At 43.1% G+C, this 22,182-nt stretch overlaps 1 protein-coding gene and 1 long non-coding RNA gene across 3 annotated transcripts; both read left to right on the top strand.

Annotated features, from left to right (window-relative positions):
* The first annotated feature begins 8,368 nt into the window (after window positions 1–8,368).
* On the top strand, window positions 8,369–9,151 carry LOC135564875 (kininogen-1-like). Its single transcript, XM_065010957.1, has one exon. It carries the CDS (start codon window positions 8,369–8,371, stop codon window positions 9,149–9,151), a length of 783 nt encoding a protein of 260 aa, XP_064867029.1.
* Window positions 9,152–12,590: 3,439 nt separating this feature from the next.
* On the top strand, window positions 12,591–14,997 carry LOC115127008 (uncharacterized). 2 transcript variants are annotated; one of them, XR_003863287.2, is made up of 4 exons: window positions 12,591–12,679; window positions 13,270–13,864; window positions 14,152–14,230; window positions 14,441–14,997. It is a non-coding gene; the product is annotated as an uncharacterized LOC115127008 (long non-coding RNA). The 2 variants fall into 2 exon arrangements; XR_003863286.2 differs by having other exon boundaries at window positions 13,270–14,230.
* The last annotated feature ends 7,185 nt before the right edge of the window (window positions 14,998–22,182 follow it).

Below are 22,182 nucleotides of genomic sequence, written 5' to 3'. Positions count from 1 at the left end.
CAAACAGTTGACATGGAAGTGAACCCTGTCACTGTTTCACATGGAGGCCTGAATAACTCAACCAACATGAGAGAGAGACAAAGAGAGAGAGACAAAGAGACAGAGAGACAGAGACAGAGTGGGGGAGAGGGGAGGGGGAAAGGAAAAGAGAGAGAGACAAAGAGACAGAGAGACAGAGACAGAGTGGGGGAGAGGGGAGGGGGAAAGGAAAAGAGAGAGAGACAAAGAGACAGAGAGACAGAGACAGAGTGGGGGAGAGGGGAGGGGGGAAAGGAAAAGAGAGAGAGACAAAGAGACAGAGAGACAGAGACAGAGTGGGGGAGAGGGGAGGGGGAAAGGAAAAGAGAGAGAGACAAAGAGACAGAGAGACAGAGACAGAGTGGGGGAGAGGGGAGGGGGAAAGGAAAAGAGAGAGAGACAAAGAGACAGAGAGACAGAGACAGAGTGGGGGAGATGGGAGGGGGAAAGGAAAAGAGAGAGAGACAAAGAGACAGAGAGACAGAGACAGAGTGGGGGAGAGGGGAGGGGGAAAGGAAAAGAGAGAGAGACAAAGAGACAGAGAGACAGAGAGAGTGGGGGAGAGGGGAGGGGGAAAGGAAAAGAGAGAGAGACAAAGAGACAGAGACAGAGTGGGGAGAGGGGGGAAAGGAAAAGGAAAAGAGAGAGAGACAAAGAGACAGCGAGACAGAGAGAGTGGGGGAGAGGGGGGAGGAAAAGGAAAAGAGAGAGAGACAAAGAGACAGAGAGACAGAGACAGAGTGGGGGAGAGGGGAGGGGGAAAGGAAAAGAGAGAGAGACAAAGAGACAGAGAGACAGAGACAGAGAGACAGAGAGAGTGGGGGAGAGGGGAGGGGGGAAGGAAAAGAGAGAGAGACAGAGTGGGGGAGAGGGGGGAAAGGAAAAGGAAAAGAGAGAGAGACAAAGAGACAGAGAGACAGAGAGAGTGGGGGGAGGGGAGGGGGGAAAGGAAAAGAGAGAGAGACAAAGAGACAGAGAGACAGAGACAGAGAGACAGAGAGAGTGGGGGAGAGGGGAGGGGGGAAGGAAAAGAGAGAGAGACAAAGAGACAGAGAGACAGAGAGAGTGGGGGAGAGGGGAGGGGGAAAGGAAAAGGAAAAGAGAGAGAGACAAAGAGACAGAGACAGAGAGAGTGGGGGAGAGGGGAGGAGGGGAAAGGAAAAGGAAAAGAGAGAGAGACAAAGAGACAGAGAGACAGAGACAGAGTGGGGGAGAGGGGGAGAAGGAAAAGAGAGAGAGACAAAGAGACAGAGAGACAGAGACAGAGTGGGGGAGAGGGGAGGGGGAAAGGAAAAGAGAGAGAGACAAAGAGACAGAGAGACAGAGAGACAGAGACAGAGTGGGGGAGAGGGGAGGGGGAAAGAAGGAAAAGAGAGAGAGACAAAGAGACAGAGAGACAGAGACAGAGTGGGGGAGAGGGGAGGGGGAGGGGGAAAAGGAAAAGAGAGAGAGACATGTTCTATTCATCAGTCTGAGACGCTGTGATTCAGTCACTCAGAGAGATGGAGGGGATTGTCTGAGTCTCTATAACAGGGCACACACATACTGTATCTATATATAACCATATAGGTTAAATGGATCAGGAAGGACCAGGGAGATTGTTCAAGATTGACGTATAAATTGGTAGTGGTGTAAAGTAACTAAGATGTTTTTTGGTATCTGTACTTTACTTCACTATTTACATTTTGGACAAGTTTTACTTTAACTCCACTACATTCATAAAGAAAATAAGTAGTTTTTACTTCTATACATTTTCCCTGAATCGTTACATTTCGAATGCTAAGGCAGGACCACAGTATTTTATTACCTTTATTTAACTAGGCAAGTCAGTTAACAACATATTCTTATTTTCAATGACGGCCTAGGTGGGTTAACTGCCTTGTTCAGGGGCAGAACAGCAGAGTATGGTCCAATTCATGCACCTATCAATATAACGTGGTGTCATCCCTACTGCCTCTCATATGGCGTACTCACTAAATACAAATACTGCATTTGTAAATTATGTCTGAGTGTTGGAGGTGTCTGTGACTGATTGCCCTTAAATAAAAAATAAATAACATTTGTGCCTTCTGGTTTACTTAATATAGGAAATTTGATGCAAAGCATTTACTTTTACTATTTAATCAAGAATGACAATTTATTACTTTTCCCACCACTGTACTTAAAGACAAACACCACCCAAAAACTATCTCTTTGTATTTGCTTCATTAGACCTTTGTTGACATCGTCCCAAAATGTCACAAGTCAAGTTTTCAAGATATGTAACTTTAAAAGAAAGAAATCATCCCCATATGATGCATTTAGCATCATATGATGTGAAATGCTTCATACAGGGATGATTTCTGTGACTCTGGATCAGAAGGTTGCATGTTTGATCCCATTCGTGGACACTATTTTGTTTTGATTTGATTTACCATATCCCAGGCCTTAACCCTTACCATAGGGAATGAGTGCCTTAACTTAATGTTCAAACCCCATCCCAAACTTTAACCCTCACCTTTACCATAGGGAATGAGTGCCTTAACTTAATGTTTAAACCCTATCCCAAACTTTAACCCTCACCTTTACCATAGGGAATGAGTGCCTTAACTTAATGTTCAAACCCTATCCCAAACTTTAACCCTCACCTTTACCATAGGAATGAGTGCCTTAACTTAATGTTCAAACCCTATCCCAAACTTTAACCCTCACCTTTACCATAGGGAATGAGTGTCTTAATTTCATGTTCAAACCCTATCCCAAACTTTAACCCTCACCTTTACCATAGGGAATGAGTGCCTGAACTTAATGTTTAAACCCCATCCCAAACTTTAACCCTCACCTTTACCATAGGGAATGAGTGCCTTAACTTAATGTTCAAACCCTATCCCAAACTTTAACCCTCACCTTTACCATAGGGAATGAGTGCCTTAACTTCATGTTCAAACCCTATCCCAAACTTTAACCCTCACCTTTACCATAGGGAATGAGTGCCTTAACTTCATGTTCAAACCCTATCCCAAACTTTAACACTCACCTTTACCATAGGGAATGAGTGCCTGAACTTAATGTTTAAACCCCATCCCAAACTTTAACCCTCACCTTTACCATAGGGAATGAGTGCCTTAACTTCATGTTTAAACCCTATCCCAAACTTTAACCCTCACCTTTACCATAGGGAATGAGTGCCTTAACTTAATGTTCAAACCCTATCCCAAACTTTAACCCTCACCTTTACCATAGGGAATGAGTGCCTTAACTTCATGTTTAAACCCTATCCCAAACTTTAACACTCACCTTTACCATAGGGAATGAGTGCCTTAACTTCATGTTCAAACCCCATCCCAAACTTTAACACTCACCTTTACCATAGGGAATGAGTGCCTTAACTTCATGTTTAAACCCTATCCCAAACTTTAACCCTCACCTTTACCATAGGGAATGAGTGCCTGAACTTAATGTTTAAACCCTATCCCAAACTTTAACCCTCACATTAACCATAGGGAATGAGTGCCTTAACTTAATGTTTAAACCCCATCCCAAACCTTAACCCTCGCATTAACCATAGGGAATGAGTGCCTTAACTTAATGTTTAAACCCCATCCCAAACCTTAACCCTCACATTAACCATACGGAATGAGTGCCTAAACTTAATGTTTAAACCCCATCCCAAACCTTAACCCTCGCATTAACCATACGGAATGAGTGCCTTAACTTAATGTTTAAACCCCATCCCAAACCTTAACCCTCACATTAACCTTACGGAATGAGTGCCTAAACTTAATGTTTAAACCCCATCCCAAACCGTAACCCTCACATTAACCATACGGAATGAGTGCCTAAACTTAATGTTTAAACCCCATCCCAAACCTTAACCCTCACATTAACCATACGGGAATGAGTGCCTGAACTTAATGTTTAAACCCCATCCCAAACCTTAACCGTGGGGGAGAGGGGGGGAAAGGAAAAGGAAAAGAGAGAGAGACAAAGAGACAGCGAGACAGAGAGAGTGGGGGAGAGGGGGGGAGGAAAAGGAAAAGAGAGAGAGACAAAGAGACAGAGAGACAGAGACAGAGTGGGGGAGAGGGGAGGGGGAAAGGAAAAGAGAGAGAGACAAAGAGACAGAGAGACAGAGACAGAGAGACAGAGAGAGTGGGGGAGAGGGGAGGGGGGAAGGAAAAGAGAGAGAGACAGAGTGGGGGAGAGGGGGGAAAGGAAAAGGAAAAGAGAGAGAGACAAAGAGACAGAGAGACAGAGAGAGTGGGGGGAGGGGAGGGGGAAAGGAAAAGAGAGAGAGACAAAGAGACAGAGAGACAGAGACAGAGAGACAGAGAGAGTGGGGGAGAGGGGAGGGGGAAAGGAAAAGAGAGAGAGACAAAGAGACAGAGAGACAGAGAGAGTGGGGGAGAGGGGAGGGGGAAAGGAAAAGGAAAAGAGAGAGAGACAAAGAGACAGAGACAGAGAGAGTGGGGGAGAGGGGAGGAGGGGAAAGGAAAAAAGAGAGAGAGACAAAGAGACAGAGAGACAGAGACAGAGTGGGGGAGAGGGGGAAGAAGGAAAAGAGAGAGAGACAAAGAGACAGAGAGACAGAGACAGAGTGGGGGAGAGGGGAGGGGGAAAGGAAAAGAGAGAGAGACAAAGAGACAGAGAGACAGAGAGACAGAGACAGAGTGGGGGAGAGGGGAGGGGGGAAAGAAGGAAAAGAGAGAGAGACAAAGAGACAGAGAGACAGAGACAGAGTGGGGGAGAGGGGAGGGGGGAGGGGGGAAAAGGAAAAGAGAGAGAGACATGTTCTATTCATCAGTCTGAGACGCTGTGATTCAGTCACTCAGAGAGATGGAGGGGATTGTCTGAGTCTCTATAACAGGGCACACACATACTGTATCTATATATAACCATATAGGTTAAATGGATCAGGAAGGACCAGGGAGATTGTTCAAGATTGACGTATAAATTGGTAGTGGTGTAAAGTAACTAAGATGTTTTTTGGTATCTGTACTTTACTTCACTATTTACATTTTGGACAAGTTTTACTTTAACTCCACTACATTCATAAAGAAAATAAGTAGTTTTTACTTTAACACTCACCTTTACCATAGGGAATGAGTGCCTTAACTTCATGTTCAAACCCCATCCCAAACTTTAACACTCACCTTTACCATAGGGAATGAGTGCCTTAACTTAATGTTCAAACCCTATCCCAAACTTTAACCCTCACCTTTACCATAGGGAATGAGTGCCTTAACTTCATGTTTAAACCCTATCCCAAACTTTAACCCTCACCTTTACCATAGGGAATGAGTGCCTTAACTTAATGTTCAAACCCTATCCCAAACTTTAACCCTTTAAACCTGAACTTAATGTTTAAACCCTATCCCAAACTTTAACCCTCACATTAACCATACGGAATGAGTGCCTAAACTTAATGTTTAAACCCCATCCCAAACCTTAACCCTCGCATTAACCATACGGAATGAGTGCCTAAACTTAATGTTTAAACCCCATCCCAAACCTTAACCCTCACATTAACCTTACGGAATGAGTGCCTGAACTTAATGTTTAAACCCCATCCCAAACCTTAACCCTCACATTAACCTTACGGGAATGAGTGCCTGAACTTAATGTTTAAACCCCATCCCAAACCGTAACCCTCACATTAACCATAGGAATGAGTGCCTGAACTTAATGTTTAAACCCCATCCCAAACCGTAACCCTCACATTAACCTTACGGGAATGAGTGCCTGAACTTAATGTTTAAACCCCATCCCAAACCGTAACCCTCACATTAACCATAGGGAATGAGTGCCTTAACTTAATGTTTAAACCCCATCCCAAACCTTAACCCTCGCATTAACCATACGGAATGAGTGCCTAAACTTAATGTTTAAACCCCATCCCAAACCTTAACCCTCACATTAACCTTACGGAATGAGTGCCTAAACTTAATGTTTAAACCCCATCCCAAACCTTAACCCTCACATTAACCATAGGGAATGAGTGCCTAAACTTAATGTTTAAACCCCATCCCAAACCTTAACCCTCACCTTAACCTTACGGAATGAGTGCCTAAACGTAACCTTTATGGAACGGTACAGAGCACCAGGAGCAACAAAAACACTTTGAAATGTGCCGTTTGGAGCAACTTCAAAATTTGACGTTTGGAGAACGTGGATGAACATCTAATTCTGCAGTGAGACTGCGAGATCTTGTTGAGAGGGACTGTTATCAGAAGGTAAGAGTAAGCAGGCAGAAATGGAATAAAAAGTCACATGATGTACTTTATAGATTGACTCATTCTCCCACTCGTGTATTATGGCCTAACCACTGGGAAATAACACTGGATTGTAAATGCTTCAAAACAATGTGTTTATAGTAGGACTGCAAGGCATTACCAAAATAGTTCACTGACCAATCACACAGCTGAGAAATTCTTCATGTTGGAACATTTATTTGAAAAGTTCTCATGTTGATTATGTAAACACTGTAAATACCAGAATATCATTTTTATTTCATCTCTGTCTCTGTCTGCCTGAGTGTCTTTCTCTGTCAAACACGCATCTCTGAATAACTACTCACACAGAGTAACCTCAACACCGGGCTAAAATAACATGGATTTAGAGCCTATACGTGTATCATTCTTGTGCAATTCGTATCTATAGACTACATTTAGCTTTTTCTTTCATTCTTTGTATCTGGAATTAGGGCATAAGCCTAAGCTTTAGGGCCTAACTGTATGCTTTCAGGAACTTAGGCAAAAAACATTCACTATGATCCATAGAGGCAAAAAGGACCATGTCAGAGTTGAATTCAAAAAGAGAAAACCTGCGAAATGGTTATCTTTATGAGCATCATAAAAGCTGATATTATTTCAACCACAAAAAAATATGCATCCAAAAGCCGAACTGAAATCTAATCAGAAACATGTTGGGTCGTTTTCATAGATTTTCATTCCCTTAAAACCGGTCAAGTATTTGGAAATTTCGCATTTCTCCCGGTCCCTAAAAAACTTTGCTGGGCGAAAGAAGCAGAGATGAAAGAGAAAATTGTGCAGATGTCAACTAGATTGAAGCATTCATTCTATCGATGTATGACATATTTTCTGGTGAGAAAGGGTTTGTTTAGTCTTCTAGGGAAGTGGTTCCCAACCAGGGGTACTAGGACCCCTAGGGGTACTTGGCCTATCTACAGGGGGTACTTGAGAAGACTCGTGAGATAGTAGGCCTACTGGGAAAATGCACTTAAGGGGGTACTTCAGGGGTACTCAGGGCAGAGCAAAATTCATTTATTTAGATTTTTTTTAATTGAACCTTTATTGAACTGACTTTCCTAGTTCAATAAAGGTTCAATCAAAATAAATACAAAATATCTGAATTTTGCTCTGCCCTGAGTACCCCTGAAGTACCCCCTTAAGTGCATTTTCCCAGTAGGCCTACTATCGCACGAGTCTTCTCAAGTACCCCCTGTAGATAGGCTAATTACCCCTAGGGGTCCTAGTACCCCCTGTAGATAGGCCAATTACCCCTAGGGGTCTTAGTACCCCCTGTAGATAGGCTAATTACCCCTAGGGGTCCTAGTACCCCCTGTAGATAGGCCAATTACCCCTAGGGGTCCTAGTACCCCCTGTAGATAGGCCAATTACCCCTAGGGGTCCTTGGGATACCACGCCTAGTTGGTGGTACAGTAACAGAAAAAGGTTGGGAACCATTTTCTATGTTTGCAGGTTAGGGTTTGGTACAGGCCTCAGATTTTCACTTTATCACGTAAAGTCGGGCGGTTGCAGATGGGGTTTTAGCAATTGCGGGCAGGTGTGGGTGAACAAACAGCTGACCGACGCATTACTTCTGAATACCTTTTCACACAGATGACCAACACAGACTAATCTCATCGCCTGGCAAAACTGAAGCACAATAAGAGTATATAAGGAGGTGTGAACTTACTGATTCATGTTTTTGGGGGAATTCGGTGGAAGTCACGTGGCTCTCCGTCAGTGTCCTGTTGTTTTGACAGGATTGACAGTTTGCCTTTCTTTTTGGTTGACAGTTAAAACAGTGTTACTTGCAGTTAGTCACAGACATCGACCAGAGTAGTTCAGCGAACATACAGGACAGATACAGACCTGCAACTGAGGTAACAGAAAAAGTGCATGTATTTGAGGACGGCTCATAATAACGTCTGGAATGGAGCGAATGGAATGGCACCAAACCATGTGTTTGATGTATTTGATACCATTCCACTCATTCAGCTGAAGCCATTACTACGAGCTCATCCTCTCCAATGAAGATGCCACCAACCTGTGATTAAATCCAGATAAAGTTGAAGATGATGAACCTAATGCAATGAACTCCATGGTTATTGATGACGATATTGATGATGATTGTCAATGTAAGATCTGACAAGCCCAACAAGAAGGGTGGAGTTTGTGCTCAACATTCAGTATCTTTTCAGTGGTGGAAGGAACCCTCCGGCGTTGGTGCAGTGTGTCTGGGGCTGCTGTGTGCACTCCTACTGGCTGGGATCATAAGTCTGTTAGTCTATCATAGAAATCAAATGACCAGTTACAACAACCTGGCTAAAGAGAGAAACCAGCTGCAGAAAAGCCCTAACAATCTGACTGAAGAGCGAAACCAGCTAGAGACCAGCCACAACAACTTAATTAAAGAGAGAAACCAGCTGCAGAAAAGGCCTAACAATCTGACTGAAGAGCGAAACCAGCTAGAGACCAGCCACAACAACTTGATTAAAGAGAGAAACCAGCTGCAGAAAAGGCCTAACAATCTGACTGAAGAGCGAAACCAGCTAGAGACCAGCCACAACAACTTAATTAAAGAGAGAAACCAGCTGCAGAAAAGGCCTAACAATCTGACTGAAGAGCGAAACCAGCTAGAGACCAGCCACAACAACTTAATTAAAGAGAGAAACCAGCTGCAGAAAAGGCCTAACAATCTGACTGAAGAGCGAAACCAGCTAGAGACCAGCCACAACAACTTGATTAAAGAGAGAGACCAGTTACAGAGTGAAACAGAAAGACTGAAAGAGTCTTTAATGGTCAAAGGGTACTGTTCGCAAGAATGGATGAAGTTTGGCTTCAGCTCTTACTACCTCACCGCTCTGAATGGAAACTGGGAGGAGAGCAGATTGGACCATTGCTTTTAGTTATAAATAACCTCCTTATTATCTTCTCTTTTGTCCTTCCCTCTCTTCACCTCTTATCTACTCTCCTCTCTTCTGTTCTCTCAATTCTTCTCCCCTGTTCTCCTCTCATTTCTTACCCTCTCCTCTCCTTAAATTTCCTTTCCCCTTCTCCTCTCCTCTCCCCTCCTCTCTGCCTCTGAAGCCCCAGATCCATTCTACCAGTCGATGCTGTATCAGATGCACATCAGATGCGTGCATGCACATGCACGCACACACACACAAAAGGGTTGAAAGCAATGGGTCAGCCGCGGTTCAGCGCCTTTGTAAAAAGCAGAAGTGAAAGGTCTTTTAATGCGCTCTCTCTGCCTCTCTTTCTTGTAAAATGTATATATGACCATCTAGCATGGTTTCTGCTATATTCCCCTGCCAGCTACTTCTCTCCAGCAAATCCTATTAAAGCTATTATCATACACACATCCAGGCTGTATCACATCCGGCCGTGATTGGGAGTCCCATAGGGCGGAGCACAATTGGCCCAACGTCGTCCGGGTTTGACCGGGGTAGACCGTCATTGAATTTGTTCTTTACTGACTTGTCTAGTTAAATAAAGGTTCAATGAAAAACAAATCAAATAAAATACATTTACTCCTATCAGCCATTGGAGAGCTGACTGACAGTTTGAGAGAGAGTGGATTAAGATAATATATGATTTGCCCCTATTTTTCTGTTATTGGTAATGGACACTTGACCTCTCATTCTTAAAGACACAAATCTCACTATCTCAACACATGCTAGGCTGTAGACAGGGTGCCAGGTTAGACACTGGCACACATGACTGCAGGAACGCAGACACGCACACACACAGAGAGAGAGAGATGGCATTGTTTAAGGTAAGTGACTAAGTGTTTGACCTGTGTTTAGTGAAGTAAAAAGAGAGACAGACAGACAGTAGACATGGAGTAGAACTCTGGGGACAGGCCCAGATTAGTCTCTCTGTCACTGTTTCACATAGTAGAGACCTGACTGACTCAGCCACCAGGAGAGACAGAGATCAAGAGGGAGAGATGCAGCATGGAACACCAGCTAGAGTGTAACACAATGCAGCATGGAACACCAGCTAGAGTGTAACACAATGCAGCATGGAACACCAGCTAGAGTGTAACACCATGCAGCATGGAACACCAGCTAGAGTGTAACAACATGCAGCATGGAACACCAGCTAGAGTGTAACACAATGCAGCATGGAACACCAGCTAGAGTGTAACACCATGCAGCATGGCACACCAGCTAGAGTGTAACACAATGCAGCATGGAACACCAGCTAGAGTGTAACACAATGCAGCATGGAACACCAGCTAGAGTGTAACCCAATGCAGCATGGAACACCAGCTAGAGTGTAACGCAATGCAGCATGGCACACCAGCTAGAGTGTAACACAATGCAGCATGGAACACCAGCTAGAGTGTAACGCAATGCAGCATGGAACACCAGCTAGAGTGGAACACCATGCAGCATGGAACACCAACTAGAGTGGAACACCATGCAGCATGGAACACCAGCTAGAGTGTAACACCATGCAGCATGGAACACCAGCTAGAGTGTAACACAATGCAGCATGGAACACCAGCTAGAGTGTAACACCAGCTAGAGTGTAACACAATGCAGCATGGAACACCAGCTAGAGTGTAACACAATGCAGCATGGAACACCAGCTAGAGTGGAACACAATGCAGCATGGAACACCAGCTAGAGTGTAACACCATGCAGCATGGAACACCAGCTAGAGTGTAACACAATGCAGCATGGAACACCAGCTAGAGTGGAACACCAGCTAGAGTGGAACACCAGCTAGAGTGTAACACAATGCAGCATGGAACACCAGCTAGAGTGTAACGCAATGCAGCATGGAACACCAGCTAGAGTGTAACACAATGCAGCATGGAACACCAGCTAGAGTATAACACCATGCAGCATGGAACACCAGCTAGAGTGGAACACCAGCTAGAGTGGAACGCAATGCAGCATGGCACACCAGCTAGAGTGTAACACAATGCAGCATGGAACACCAGCTAGAGTGGAACACAATGCAGCATGGAACACCAGCTAGAGTGGAACACCATGCAGCATGGAACACCAGCTAGAGTGTAACACCATGCAGCATGGAACAAACAGACTTAACATTGCTTAAGGACAGGCAGCTCCATGTCTCTGTCTCGCTCTGTCTGCCTGACTGTCTATCTGTCTGTCTCTGTCTGTCTCGCTCTGTCTGCGTGACTGTCTCTATATGCCTGTCATTTGAAGTGAAATATTACATAGTGTCCTTGTAAAGATAATGAATATGAGGTTATAAAGTGCTGAAGTTCCTCTTTAAACGAAGTTGGCCACCGGAGATTCACATGGCGTGAAGCAAACTATTAAAATCTTCTGAGAAAGACTCAAACATACATTTCCCACACCAGGCAGGTATCAATTGATAAGCCACAAAATGTGAACCTTTTGCAAAGTGATATGCGTCACGAACTATGAATCATACATTGCGTTCAATGCAAAAAGATATGCATCAAGAGTATTGATGCACAAGTCAATAGATTGTGTTCATTGCAAAGAAGTTGGGGATAAAGCAGCAATGAGTGAGAGACACAGACAGACAGACAGACAGACAGACAGACAGACAGACAGACAGACAGACAGACAGACAGACAGACAGACAGACAGACAGACAGACTACATGGTAGAACCCTGTGTAACTGCAGAGAGATAATGAAGGACTATGTTGATCAAATCTAACCACAGTTTATTTGTCACATGCACAGAATGCAGCTGGTGTAACGGTACAATGAAATAGTACATTTAAAAAAGAGAAGGTAATACAATATTTAATAAATGAACACAAGAACTGACCATAATAAACTATGTGAAACAGTGTGCAGGAACACTGTGGAGGTAGATCAATAGGCTCAGCAGCAGGGTGAAGTGTGTGTGTGTGTGTGTGTGTGTGTGTGTGTGTGTGTGTGTGTGTGTGTGTGTGTGTGTGTGTGTGTGTGTGTGTGTGTGTGTGTGTGTGTGTGTGTGTGTGTGTGTGTGTGTGTGTGTGTGTGTGTGTGTGTGTGTGTGTGTGTGTGTGTGAGAGTGTGGTCGGTATGGGTGCAGTTAGACAGCCAGTGATAACTGCATGAAAATATGTGTTTCCGGGTATTTTCCAACCTGTACACAATCAGTGAAATTTATTGTGAGCGGGAGCACACTCCTGTCCATGCACTGGCACAAGTATTTCCGGGATCGTACACTCCTGATGTAAAAAAAAAAGGCCATTAGTTTGCACCTGACCTTTCCCAGAGTCCCGTTAGGGTGGATATCTCTCCATCTCAGCTGTCAATCAGAACGCTGAAGTTTCAGCCAATCAGCATGCCTGAATGCACATTTGGACACTGCACCCGCCCACTCTAGCTCAGAGTGTTTATGTGGTTCCAAGAAGAAGACGCAAGTTTTGGCTTGCAATCAAGGTTTTTCATTGTGTTTACTAAGAAGATTGTGTGTGCATCCAAGAAAGTGAGTTGTGGGGTTTATTGTTGGGATGTTTTATGCTACGCAATGATGATTGACTGCAAGTAATTTACCTTAAGTTACCTTGTCACATCTGTAACTGTATTAAAGTAATGTTCTTATCCTGCAGCTTATGTATATTTCAGATACTCCATGTTGTTTATGTTGCATAAGTGCCAGTTTCTTGATTGCATGAGCATCTGTAGATGCATATTTGTCTAGAGTAATTTGTATAGTCTGTATACCCATGCTACCGCAGCGTTTTCATAATAGCCATTATGGTTGCCATTTGCAGGTGTCAGGGCAAGCCTCTAGAACAGTCTAGATTAGAAGTTTCAGAACTGGAGCTCGTGCAGGTGCAGTATAATTAATGACCCCAGAGACAGATCTGATAAGATCCTCACCAGGCCTGAGAGAGAGGGCCATATATCTAGCTTGTCAGACTAGTTAGCTCTCTCTCTCCAGTGAGATGCTTATCCACATGTTGATATGCTGTGTGAATATCCCTGTTCAGGTGTAATGTTAGGACATTCCTTCCTGTGTAGATCTTCCTATTGTTTAGTTTCCAACACTGTGTTTCTGTTCTTATCTTTCAGAACCACAAGTCCATTTCTAACTGTAACCACAAATATACTTCAATGATGTGTGGGTTTGTGCAACTGTGTGGTGGTGACCTAGAGAATAAAGCTCTGGATATGAAAACATCTGCCTGGTTTCTGCCGGACTGCCTGTAGTGGGTCAGACCAAAGTACAGCCAGCGTTAAGTCATTAGCTGGTGAGGGTTCAGAAGCCAACCACTCAGATGGCTCCAGCTGGATGTTTTTATACCCGGTTACTCGTTAACAAGGATTTCTGGGATCGTACACTCCCAATTATTGTGCATGAACTTAAACTGACGTTTTCTGGTGTCTGAACTGCATGACACTTGCACTTGGAAAGAGGAGACGTCATAGCGTCACGTCAATACACACCCAACCAACTAGCTAGTACCACTTACGTTGGGGCGGGAATATTTGAATTGCAGTGTCAGTTAGCTAGAGAGATCCCTAGATCCGTAGACACCTCCGTAGAGATCCACTCACTGCCTGTCCGCAACATTAGCTGGGATTTCAACGAGAAGACTTCAAGACTTTCAACAAAGTCGACATCGAAGGACTTCAAAAGAACCATGGTCTAGGCACAATTTATACAGTAGGTCTGACGTTAGTGTGGTGGTTGTACATTTCAATTCATTTACTAGCTAGCTACTTTGTGTTAAGCAAGAGTTTAGGGGTTAGTTGTTGCAAGGTGCTTGAATGCCTTAAAAAATAAGCTGTTTATCAAGGTAATAAGACTTACGAGCACACTGTGTCCTATTGCAGGGAAGTGATGTTTTTTGTTTTTGTGAGTGTAGGGAAAAACTTGTGATCGATATTGAAGCATAGAGGTGTTTTATGGAGACATGAACAATTATTCTACTCAATATCCCTACACCCCAGTCTCCTGCTACCTCCCAGGGAGGAGGAATACCCTGAACTCCCCGTTCTCACAGGACTCGGGCTAGTACGCTGTTGCCAGGTCAGTCTTGGGGGTGACCCGCCTGAGGTGATATTTTTTTTGTCTTTGGAAGATTATTTTAAAAGAAATAAATAACAGGTTATGGCTGAGCATTTATACACGCATTGTTATTATAAAAATTATATATATTTTTCTATTCATTAGGATTGCAATCAATGTGGCAACTTTTGTATTATCAAAACCTTCTTTCTGTCATTGTGTTTCTGTCAGACATGTTGGATACAACACTGGGTCGTTGACCAGCAGTGGTTACCCTCCCCAGGACATGTTGCCCTCCTGCTCCTCCTCTGCTGTCTCTTCCTCAGCCGGGGCATGCAAAGCTCCCTGTTACCCAGAGGACCCCCATGCACCTCCTCAAAACAGCTATCACATGGGTCGCCCACGTACCCCCCCTACTGCCCCCTTATATCCTAATGAGTCCCAGGTCTAGCCCACATATGCGATGCCACCCCCTTCACTCCAGGACGAGCAGCCCCCTCTGGCAGACAAAATGAACTATTTGTAGAACATTGCATAGGAATCAAAATCCTATTTTTGTAACTTACTCTGGTTATCGACCAATGATTTCCATTTGCATAGTTATTTGTTCAATTCTAGAATTCACTTGCAGCATTTGAATACATTTCTTCAATTCCTGCTCTGATTCATCAGTCACACACTGTGTCATGTTTCTTTTGTCTTACAGTGCCTTGCAAAAGTATTCATACCCCTTGGATTTCTTCACATTGTATTGTTAAAAAGTGGGATTAAAATGGATCACAATTTAATGAACAATCTACACAAAATACTCGGTAATGTCAAAGTAGAAGAAAAAATGTACCTTTTTAAAGATTGATATAACTACAACGACTAGATTTGAGTTATTTGATAAGTATTCAGCTCCCTGAGTCACAACATGTTTGGCAGAAGATTACAGCTATGATTCTTCTTGGGTAAGTGTCTAAGAGCGGTATAGATATTACCTGTTATATTAGCCCATTATTCTTTTCGTAATTCTTCAACCTCTGTCAAGAGGATGGGATCATGGCTAGACAGCTATTTTCAAGTCTTTCCAAATATTTCAAGCAGATTTAGGTCTCAACTGTAATTTGGCCACACGGGAACATTTCCTGTCTTCTTGGTAAGCAACTCCGGTGTAGATTTGGTCTTAAGGTGTATGTTATTGTCATACTGAAAGGTGAATTCCTCTCCCAGTGTCTGGTAAAGCAGACTGAAGCAGGTTTTCCTCTAGGATTTTTAATGTGCTTAGCTCCATCCCGTTTCCCGATGTCAAGCTTACCCATACCATGATGCAGGCACCACCATGCTTGGAAATAAGGAGGCAGTTACTCAGTTGTGTTGGATTTGCCCCAAACATACTGTAAGAATATGTGTTTAGGACAAAAAGTGAAATAATTTTCCGTGTTCAGTTCAGAAGGACAACTATCTTTGTGTCTGGGTGGTTTAATACATAATGCAAAGCATAATTATTAACTTGACCATGCTTAAAGAGATATTCAATGTCTGTTTTGTTATTGTTAACCATCTACAGTACCGATCACTGCCATTTTGATGAGGCTTTTGAAAAGGTTGTTGTAGTTGTATCTAGCTTGAAAATCAATACCTGACTGAGGGACCTTATAGGGAAGGACACTCAACATGCACAGCACTTACACAAATGACTGATGATTGGCTGAGAGAAATTGATGATTAAATGATTGTGGGGGCTGTCTTGTTAGACTTCAGTGCAGATTTACATTTTTGATCATAGTCCGCTGCTGGAAAAAGTGGATAAAGAGTTACTTGCCTAACAGAACACAGAGGCTGTTATTTAATGGAACCCTCAAATATAATCCAGTTAGAATCAGGAATTCCCCAGGGTAGCTATTTAGGCCCCTTGCTTTTTTACATTTTTACTAACGACATGCCACTGACTGAGTAAAGCCAGAGTGTCTATATATGGATGACTCAACACTCCACGATGAGACAGCCTATAGGGAGGTCAGAGACCTGGCTGGGTGGTGCCAGAATAACAACCTATCCCTCAACGTAACCAAGACTAAGGACATGATTGTGGACTACAGGAAAAAGAGGACTGAGCACACCCCCATTCTCATCAACGGGGCTGTAGTGGAGCAGGTTGAGAGCTTCATGTTCCTTGGTGTCCACATCAACAACCAACTAGAATGGTCCAAACACACCAAGACAGTCGTGAAGAGGGCACGACAAAGCCTATTCCCCCTCAGGAAACTAAAAAGATTTGGCATGGGTCCTGAGATCCCCAAAAGGTTTTACAGCTGCAACATGGAGAGCATCTTGACTGGTTGCATCACTGCCTGGTACGGCAATTGCCTGCCATCCAGGACCTCTACACCAGGTGGTGTCAGTGGAAGGCCTTAAACATTGTCAAAGACCCCAGCCATAGACTGTTCTCTCTACTTCCGCATGGCAAGCGGAACCGGAGCGCCAGTCTAGGACTAGAACGCTTCTCAACAGTTTTTACCCCCAAGCCATAAGACTCCTGAACAGGTAATCAAATGGCTACCCAGACTATTTGCATTGTGTGCCCCCCCAACCCAACCCCTCTTTTAAACTGCTGCTACTCTGTTTATCATATATGCATAGTCACTTTAACTATACATTCATGTACATACTACCTCAATTGGCCCGACCAACCAGTGCTACCACACATTGGCCAACCGGGCTATCTGCATTGTGTCCCGCCACCCACCAACCCCTCTTTTGCTCTACTGCTACTCTCTGTTCATCATATATGCATAGTCACTTTAACCATATCTACATGTACATACTACCTCAATCAGACTGACTAACCGCTGTCTGTATGTAGCCTACTTCTAGGCTACATACATAAACTACTTCTATAGCCTCGCTACTGTTATTTTTCACTGTTGTTTTATATCTTTACTTACCAATTTTTCACCTAATACCTTTTTTGCACTCTTGGTTAGAACCTGTAAGTAAGCATTTCGGCGCACGTGACAAATAAATTATTTGATTTATACACGGATTTATACACGGCAGCTACTACAGCGACTGAAATGACTGCAACACTCAACAAAGAGCTGCAGTTAGTTTCAGAGTGGGTGGCAAGGAATAAGTTTGCCCTAAATATTTCTAAAACTAAAAGCACTGTATTTGGAACAAAATACTCACTAAACCCTAAACCTCAACTAAATCTTCTAATAAATCATGTGGAAATTGAGCAAGTTGAGAAGACTAAACTGCTTGGAGTAACCCTAGATTGTGAACTATCATGGTCAAAACATATTGATGTAGTAGTAGCTAAGATGGGGAGAAGTCTGTCTATAATAAAGCGATGTTCTGCCAACACTATCAACAAGGCAGGTCCTATAGGCCCTAGTTTTGTCGCACCTTGACTACTGCTCAGTCGTGTGGTCAGGTGCCACAAAAAATAACTTAGGAAAATTGCAATTGGCCCAGAACAGGGCCTCATGGCTGGCCCTTGGATGTACACAGAGAGCTAATATTAATAATATGTATGTCAATCTCCTCTACTTTCAACCAGGAGAGACTAACATACATATTATTAATATTAGCTCTCTGTGTACATCCAAGGGCCAGCCATGAGGCCCTGTTCTGGGCCAATTGCAAGTCCTTTTTTGTGGCACCTGACCACACGACTGAACAGTAGTCAAGGTTGCAAGTTCAAACCCCCGAGCTGACAAGGTACAAATCTGTCGTTCTGCCCCTGAACAGGCAGTTAACCCACTTTTCCTAGGCCGTCATTGAAAATAAGAATTTGTTCTTAATAACTTGCCTAGTTAAATAAAGGTAAAATAAAAATTAAAAATAATTTTCTGGCTTCAATTGCAGTTCTTACTTTCACCACTAGGAGTAGTTGCCAATAGGGGGTCTTTACTCCCAAACTTGTTGACTAAAGGTAGCAGCAGGGACTGAAGTTTTTTTCAGGACACATTATTTTCACTCCAATTTGATACTAAGTGATTTTCGTAGCAGGTTAGGCGAGCATTTTCGTTGACAAGAATATTGTCGGTAACGGTTAGCAAAATTAGGTGAATTACCTCAAAGTTAACTTGTTTTGACATTGCGTTGTTGTTTTTAGCTGAAGAGATGATATATTGTATGTGTTCAGTGTATTTTTTTAACACTTTCAGACAATGTGATAAAAACAATAGTGCACTCGACTGGGGCTACCAAGGAGAATGATCCTGAGATCAAATGAACCAAGACTCCCTGATGTGCCATCACCAACTACGGTTGAGCTTCTATAACTTCAAGGAGATGTAGCAACACAAGAAGCAGTTAGCACACCTTTGAGTGTGGAAGGACATGAGCTTTCCCTATTGTCAGACTTCCAGGAAGTGTGAAAACCTACAGAGTACTCAGAAATGTTGTTGAAAGAGGGGGCCTTACAACCAAACTTATAAATAATTTGTAAATAAGGAAAGTTTGTGTGGGAAACAATACATTTGTGTGAGAAACAATATTTGTGTGTTCTTTACCTATCAAATAGAAATGATTATTGCACTTTTGGAAGGGTTTTAGTATTATTTACTCAATTGTTCTCTTTTTCTTGGTATCTATGCTCCTGGCGGTTTTAACTTCAAATTCGCAGACCTACAGGTGGGTAGATATCCAAAAAGACTGACTACCCTGGTGTAAATACAGTACAAAACAAGTCTGTCCGATTAAAAAGATCAGGTTAACTACAGGTTTATTAGGGAGATAAACAAGATTACAAGGTAGTCTCTGTAACCTCAAAATAACAAAAGCAGAGTAAGGAAAACATTCTGATAAGGTACTGAACTGGTAAAGTACTAAATCACCCAGACCATTAAAACAATGGCTAAAAATAATAAAGTACAGTGTAGTTGTGGAAAGTGTTCAACTGTTAAGTAAACATACTTGGTCATGATAAATAGAATAGTGGAGTGGTGAAATGTGTTCAACTGTTATGTAAACATACTTGGTCATGATAAATAGAATAGTGGAGTGGTGAAATGTGTTCAACTGTTAAGTAAACATACTTGGTCATGATAAATAGAATAGTGGAGTGGTGAAATGTGTTCAACTGTTATGTAAACATACTTGGTCATGACAAATAGAATAGTGGAGTGGTGAAATGTGTTCAGCTGTTATGTAAACATACTTGGTCATGATAAATAGAATAGTGGAGTGGTGAAATGTGATCAACTGTTATGTAAACATACTTGGTCATGATAAATAGAATAGTGGAGTGGTGAAATGTGTTCAACTGTTATGTAAACATACTTGGTCATGATAAATAGAATAGTGGAGTGGTGAAATGGCAGCAGTTGTGTGTTTTAAGGTTCATGAGTATTTGGATTGACGTATTTAGCAAGTTGAACTTGGAGATATCTCTGGTGGTACTGCTGGACAGTAAATGGTAGAATAGTTGTACATGTTGTTATAGGCTTTGTGACAGCGCTGGGAGTGATTTACTGTGCTGTCTTCTGGAGTGAGGACATCAGAGCTCTATCTCTACAGCCTAGAGATTACCACTTGGTTCTTGTCCCAGGGCTCCATACTGCCAAACAACATATTGTCTTTATGATGCATGTCTGTACTCCTTGTGATCTGTGCAGGTTGGCCTGTGGCAAAATTACATTTCTGGTAGACCAGACAGAGCAAAATCCCCTCCTCCAGGCAAAAAAGTTTCATGTGTGCCATCCTGCTCACACATCTGTCCGGGCTCTGACCGCAGCACTTCCTCTCAAGGTCAGTGGCCATCTCCTGGCAAATCAGGCAGGTGCACCAGACTGTCCTCGGTCTGGGATGTCTGGAGATCTTGGCATAGCTTACCACAAATGAGGACTGTATTACAGTACGTTCCTGTTAGGAATGTACTGTATTATCTACTAACAGATAATGGTTTACGTGCAAAAGGGTTGAGTGCCACACTAATACAATCGATACAAACCATCTTGATAACCAATGTAGCTAATGAAATGACCCCTTGTAGATATCAAATAAAATGCAGTAGCTAGTTGTTCTTCTATGACATCATACTCATATCAATTTGTTTGACATCGGTGCACATTTATCACTGCTTGACCACTTCACAAAGGTCTGTTTGATTTTTGTTGTTGTTACTAATTAGCTTGTTAGCCTAGCTAGGTAGCTATAGCTAAGGACTAACACAAATGTCTGGATTGGTCTGACTGTCAGTTACTGAGAGGACCTGAAAATGGGTGGATGGCACAAACCTGACCACCCCAAGGTAAGAGACTACTACTCTAATTACCCTGATCACAGTGTAAGGACTAGGACTGATTATGTGTGTTTTTCCTGATTCTAGGTTCTGAGAGAGTGGTCAGTCAAACACTGTTGTTCCTGATTCTAGGTTCTGAGAGAGTGGTCAGTCAAACACTGTTGTTCCTGATTCTAGGTTCTGAGAGAGTGGTCAGTCAAACACTGTTGTTCCTGATTCTAGGTTCTGAGAGAGTGGTCAGTCAAACACTGTTGTTCCTGATTCTAGGTTCTGAGAGAGTGGTCAGTCAAACACTGTTGTTCCTGATTCTAGGTTCTGAGCGAGTGGTCAGTCAAACACTGTTGTTCCTGATTCTAGGTTCTGAGAGAGTGGTCAGTCAAACACTGTTGTTCCTGATTCTAGGTTCTGAGAGAGTGGCCAGCCTAACTCTGTTTCTACTGCAGATATCATGGGAATGGACAGCCTGTAAAACATGCATCTGAGAACTGCAGGGATTTTAGAAAAATACCATAAGGCCAAGGAATATGGGGAGACTTGCAATGTAACTGTACTACTGTTAAATAACCTCTCTAATATCTTAATGACAGTCTGAAAAAGACTGTACTTTTGTAGAATGGTACTGTGAACTAGATGTAGCAGAGAAACACACCCAAGCACACACACTTCACACGTACTGTATGTATCATTCAATAGCTACTGTCAATCAATCACTTGAGTTTTGTAGTTACACAATATATTTCAAATGACTGTGTTAACATATGTTTGCTTCTTGTGCTTTAATGAAGCTGTACATACACCATGTGTAATTTCTGCTCATTCAATACATAATTGAACCAATTGTTATGAACCCAATAACCAGCCTACGGATATTGTTACACTCGCATTGTCTATGGGTCCTAGGCTTAGTTACGTGCTCTGTAACCTGAATGAATGTGTGCATTTATGTGAGAAATCAGCGTTTGAGGACTGTGTTGGATGTGCTCAGGAGACAGCAACTTACTGAGGTCAGTGCCAGCTCTGTCTTGACTTTATTTGTTCAGATGGTGATGAAAATAAACATACAAAACATAAAACCACAGGCATGCCCAAACTAAACCAGCAGCCTCAAGCCTCCACAAGCTGGGACACTGACTGACCATCACCTTAATTGGTAGCACCTGTGTCCTTATCAATCAGGCTCAGCACCTGGACAAGGTTTCTACTGCCCCCTGGGAAAATAGAGTGTTGTAACCTGGATATTTAACAGTCTTATGGCCAGGTATTTATCACTCTTTGCCTGAGCCTTGATTGCACCGGTGCCGCCTGCCGGACAGGAGCATGGAGAACAGTTCATGTCTCGGGTGGCTGGAATCTTTGGCAATTATTTAGGCCTTTCTCAGACAGTGACTGGCATGTATGTCCTGGATGGCTGGGAGCTCGCCCCCAGTGATTCGTTGGGCTGTCCGCAACACCCTCTGTAGAGCCTTCCTGTTGCGGGCCGTGCAGTTGCCATACCAGACAGTGATACAACCAGTCCGGATGCTCTCAGTGGTGCTGTTGTAAAAGTTCCTAAGGATCTGAGGGGCCATGCCAAATCGTTTCAGTCTCCTGAGAGAGAAGAGGGGTTGCCGTACATTCATGACTGTTCTGGATGTGGACACGTAGGAACTTGAAGCTCTTGACCCTCCCTCCACCCTATTTCCTGTAGTCTACGATCAGCTTCTTGGTCTTGCTGACGTTGAGGGAGAGGTTTTTGTCC

This window comes from Oncorhynchus nerka, linkage group LG26 (genome assembly GCF_034236695.1).
Source record: "Oncorhynchus nerka isolate Pitt River linkage group LG26, Oner_Uvic_2.0, whole genome shotgun sequence".
Classification (NCBI taxonomy): Eukaryota; Metazoa; Chordata; class Actinopteri; order Salmoniformes; family Salmonidae; genus Oncorhynchus; species Oncorhynchus nerka.
Note: the sequence above shows the minus strand (reverse complement) of the source record. Positions and strands in the feature narration are given on the sequence as shown.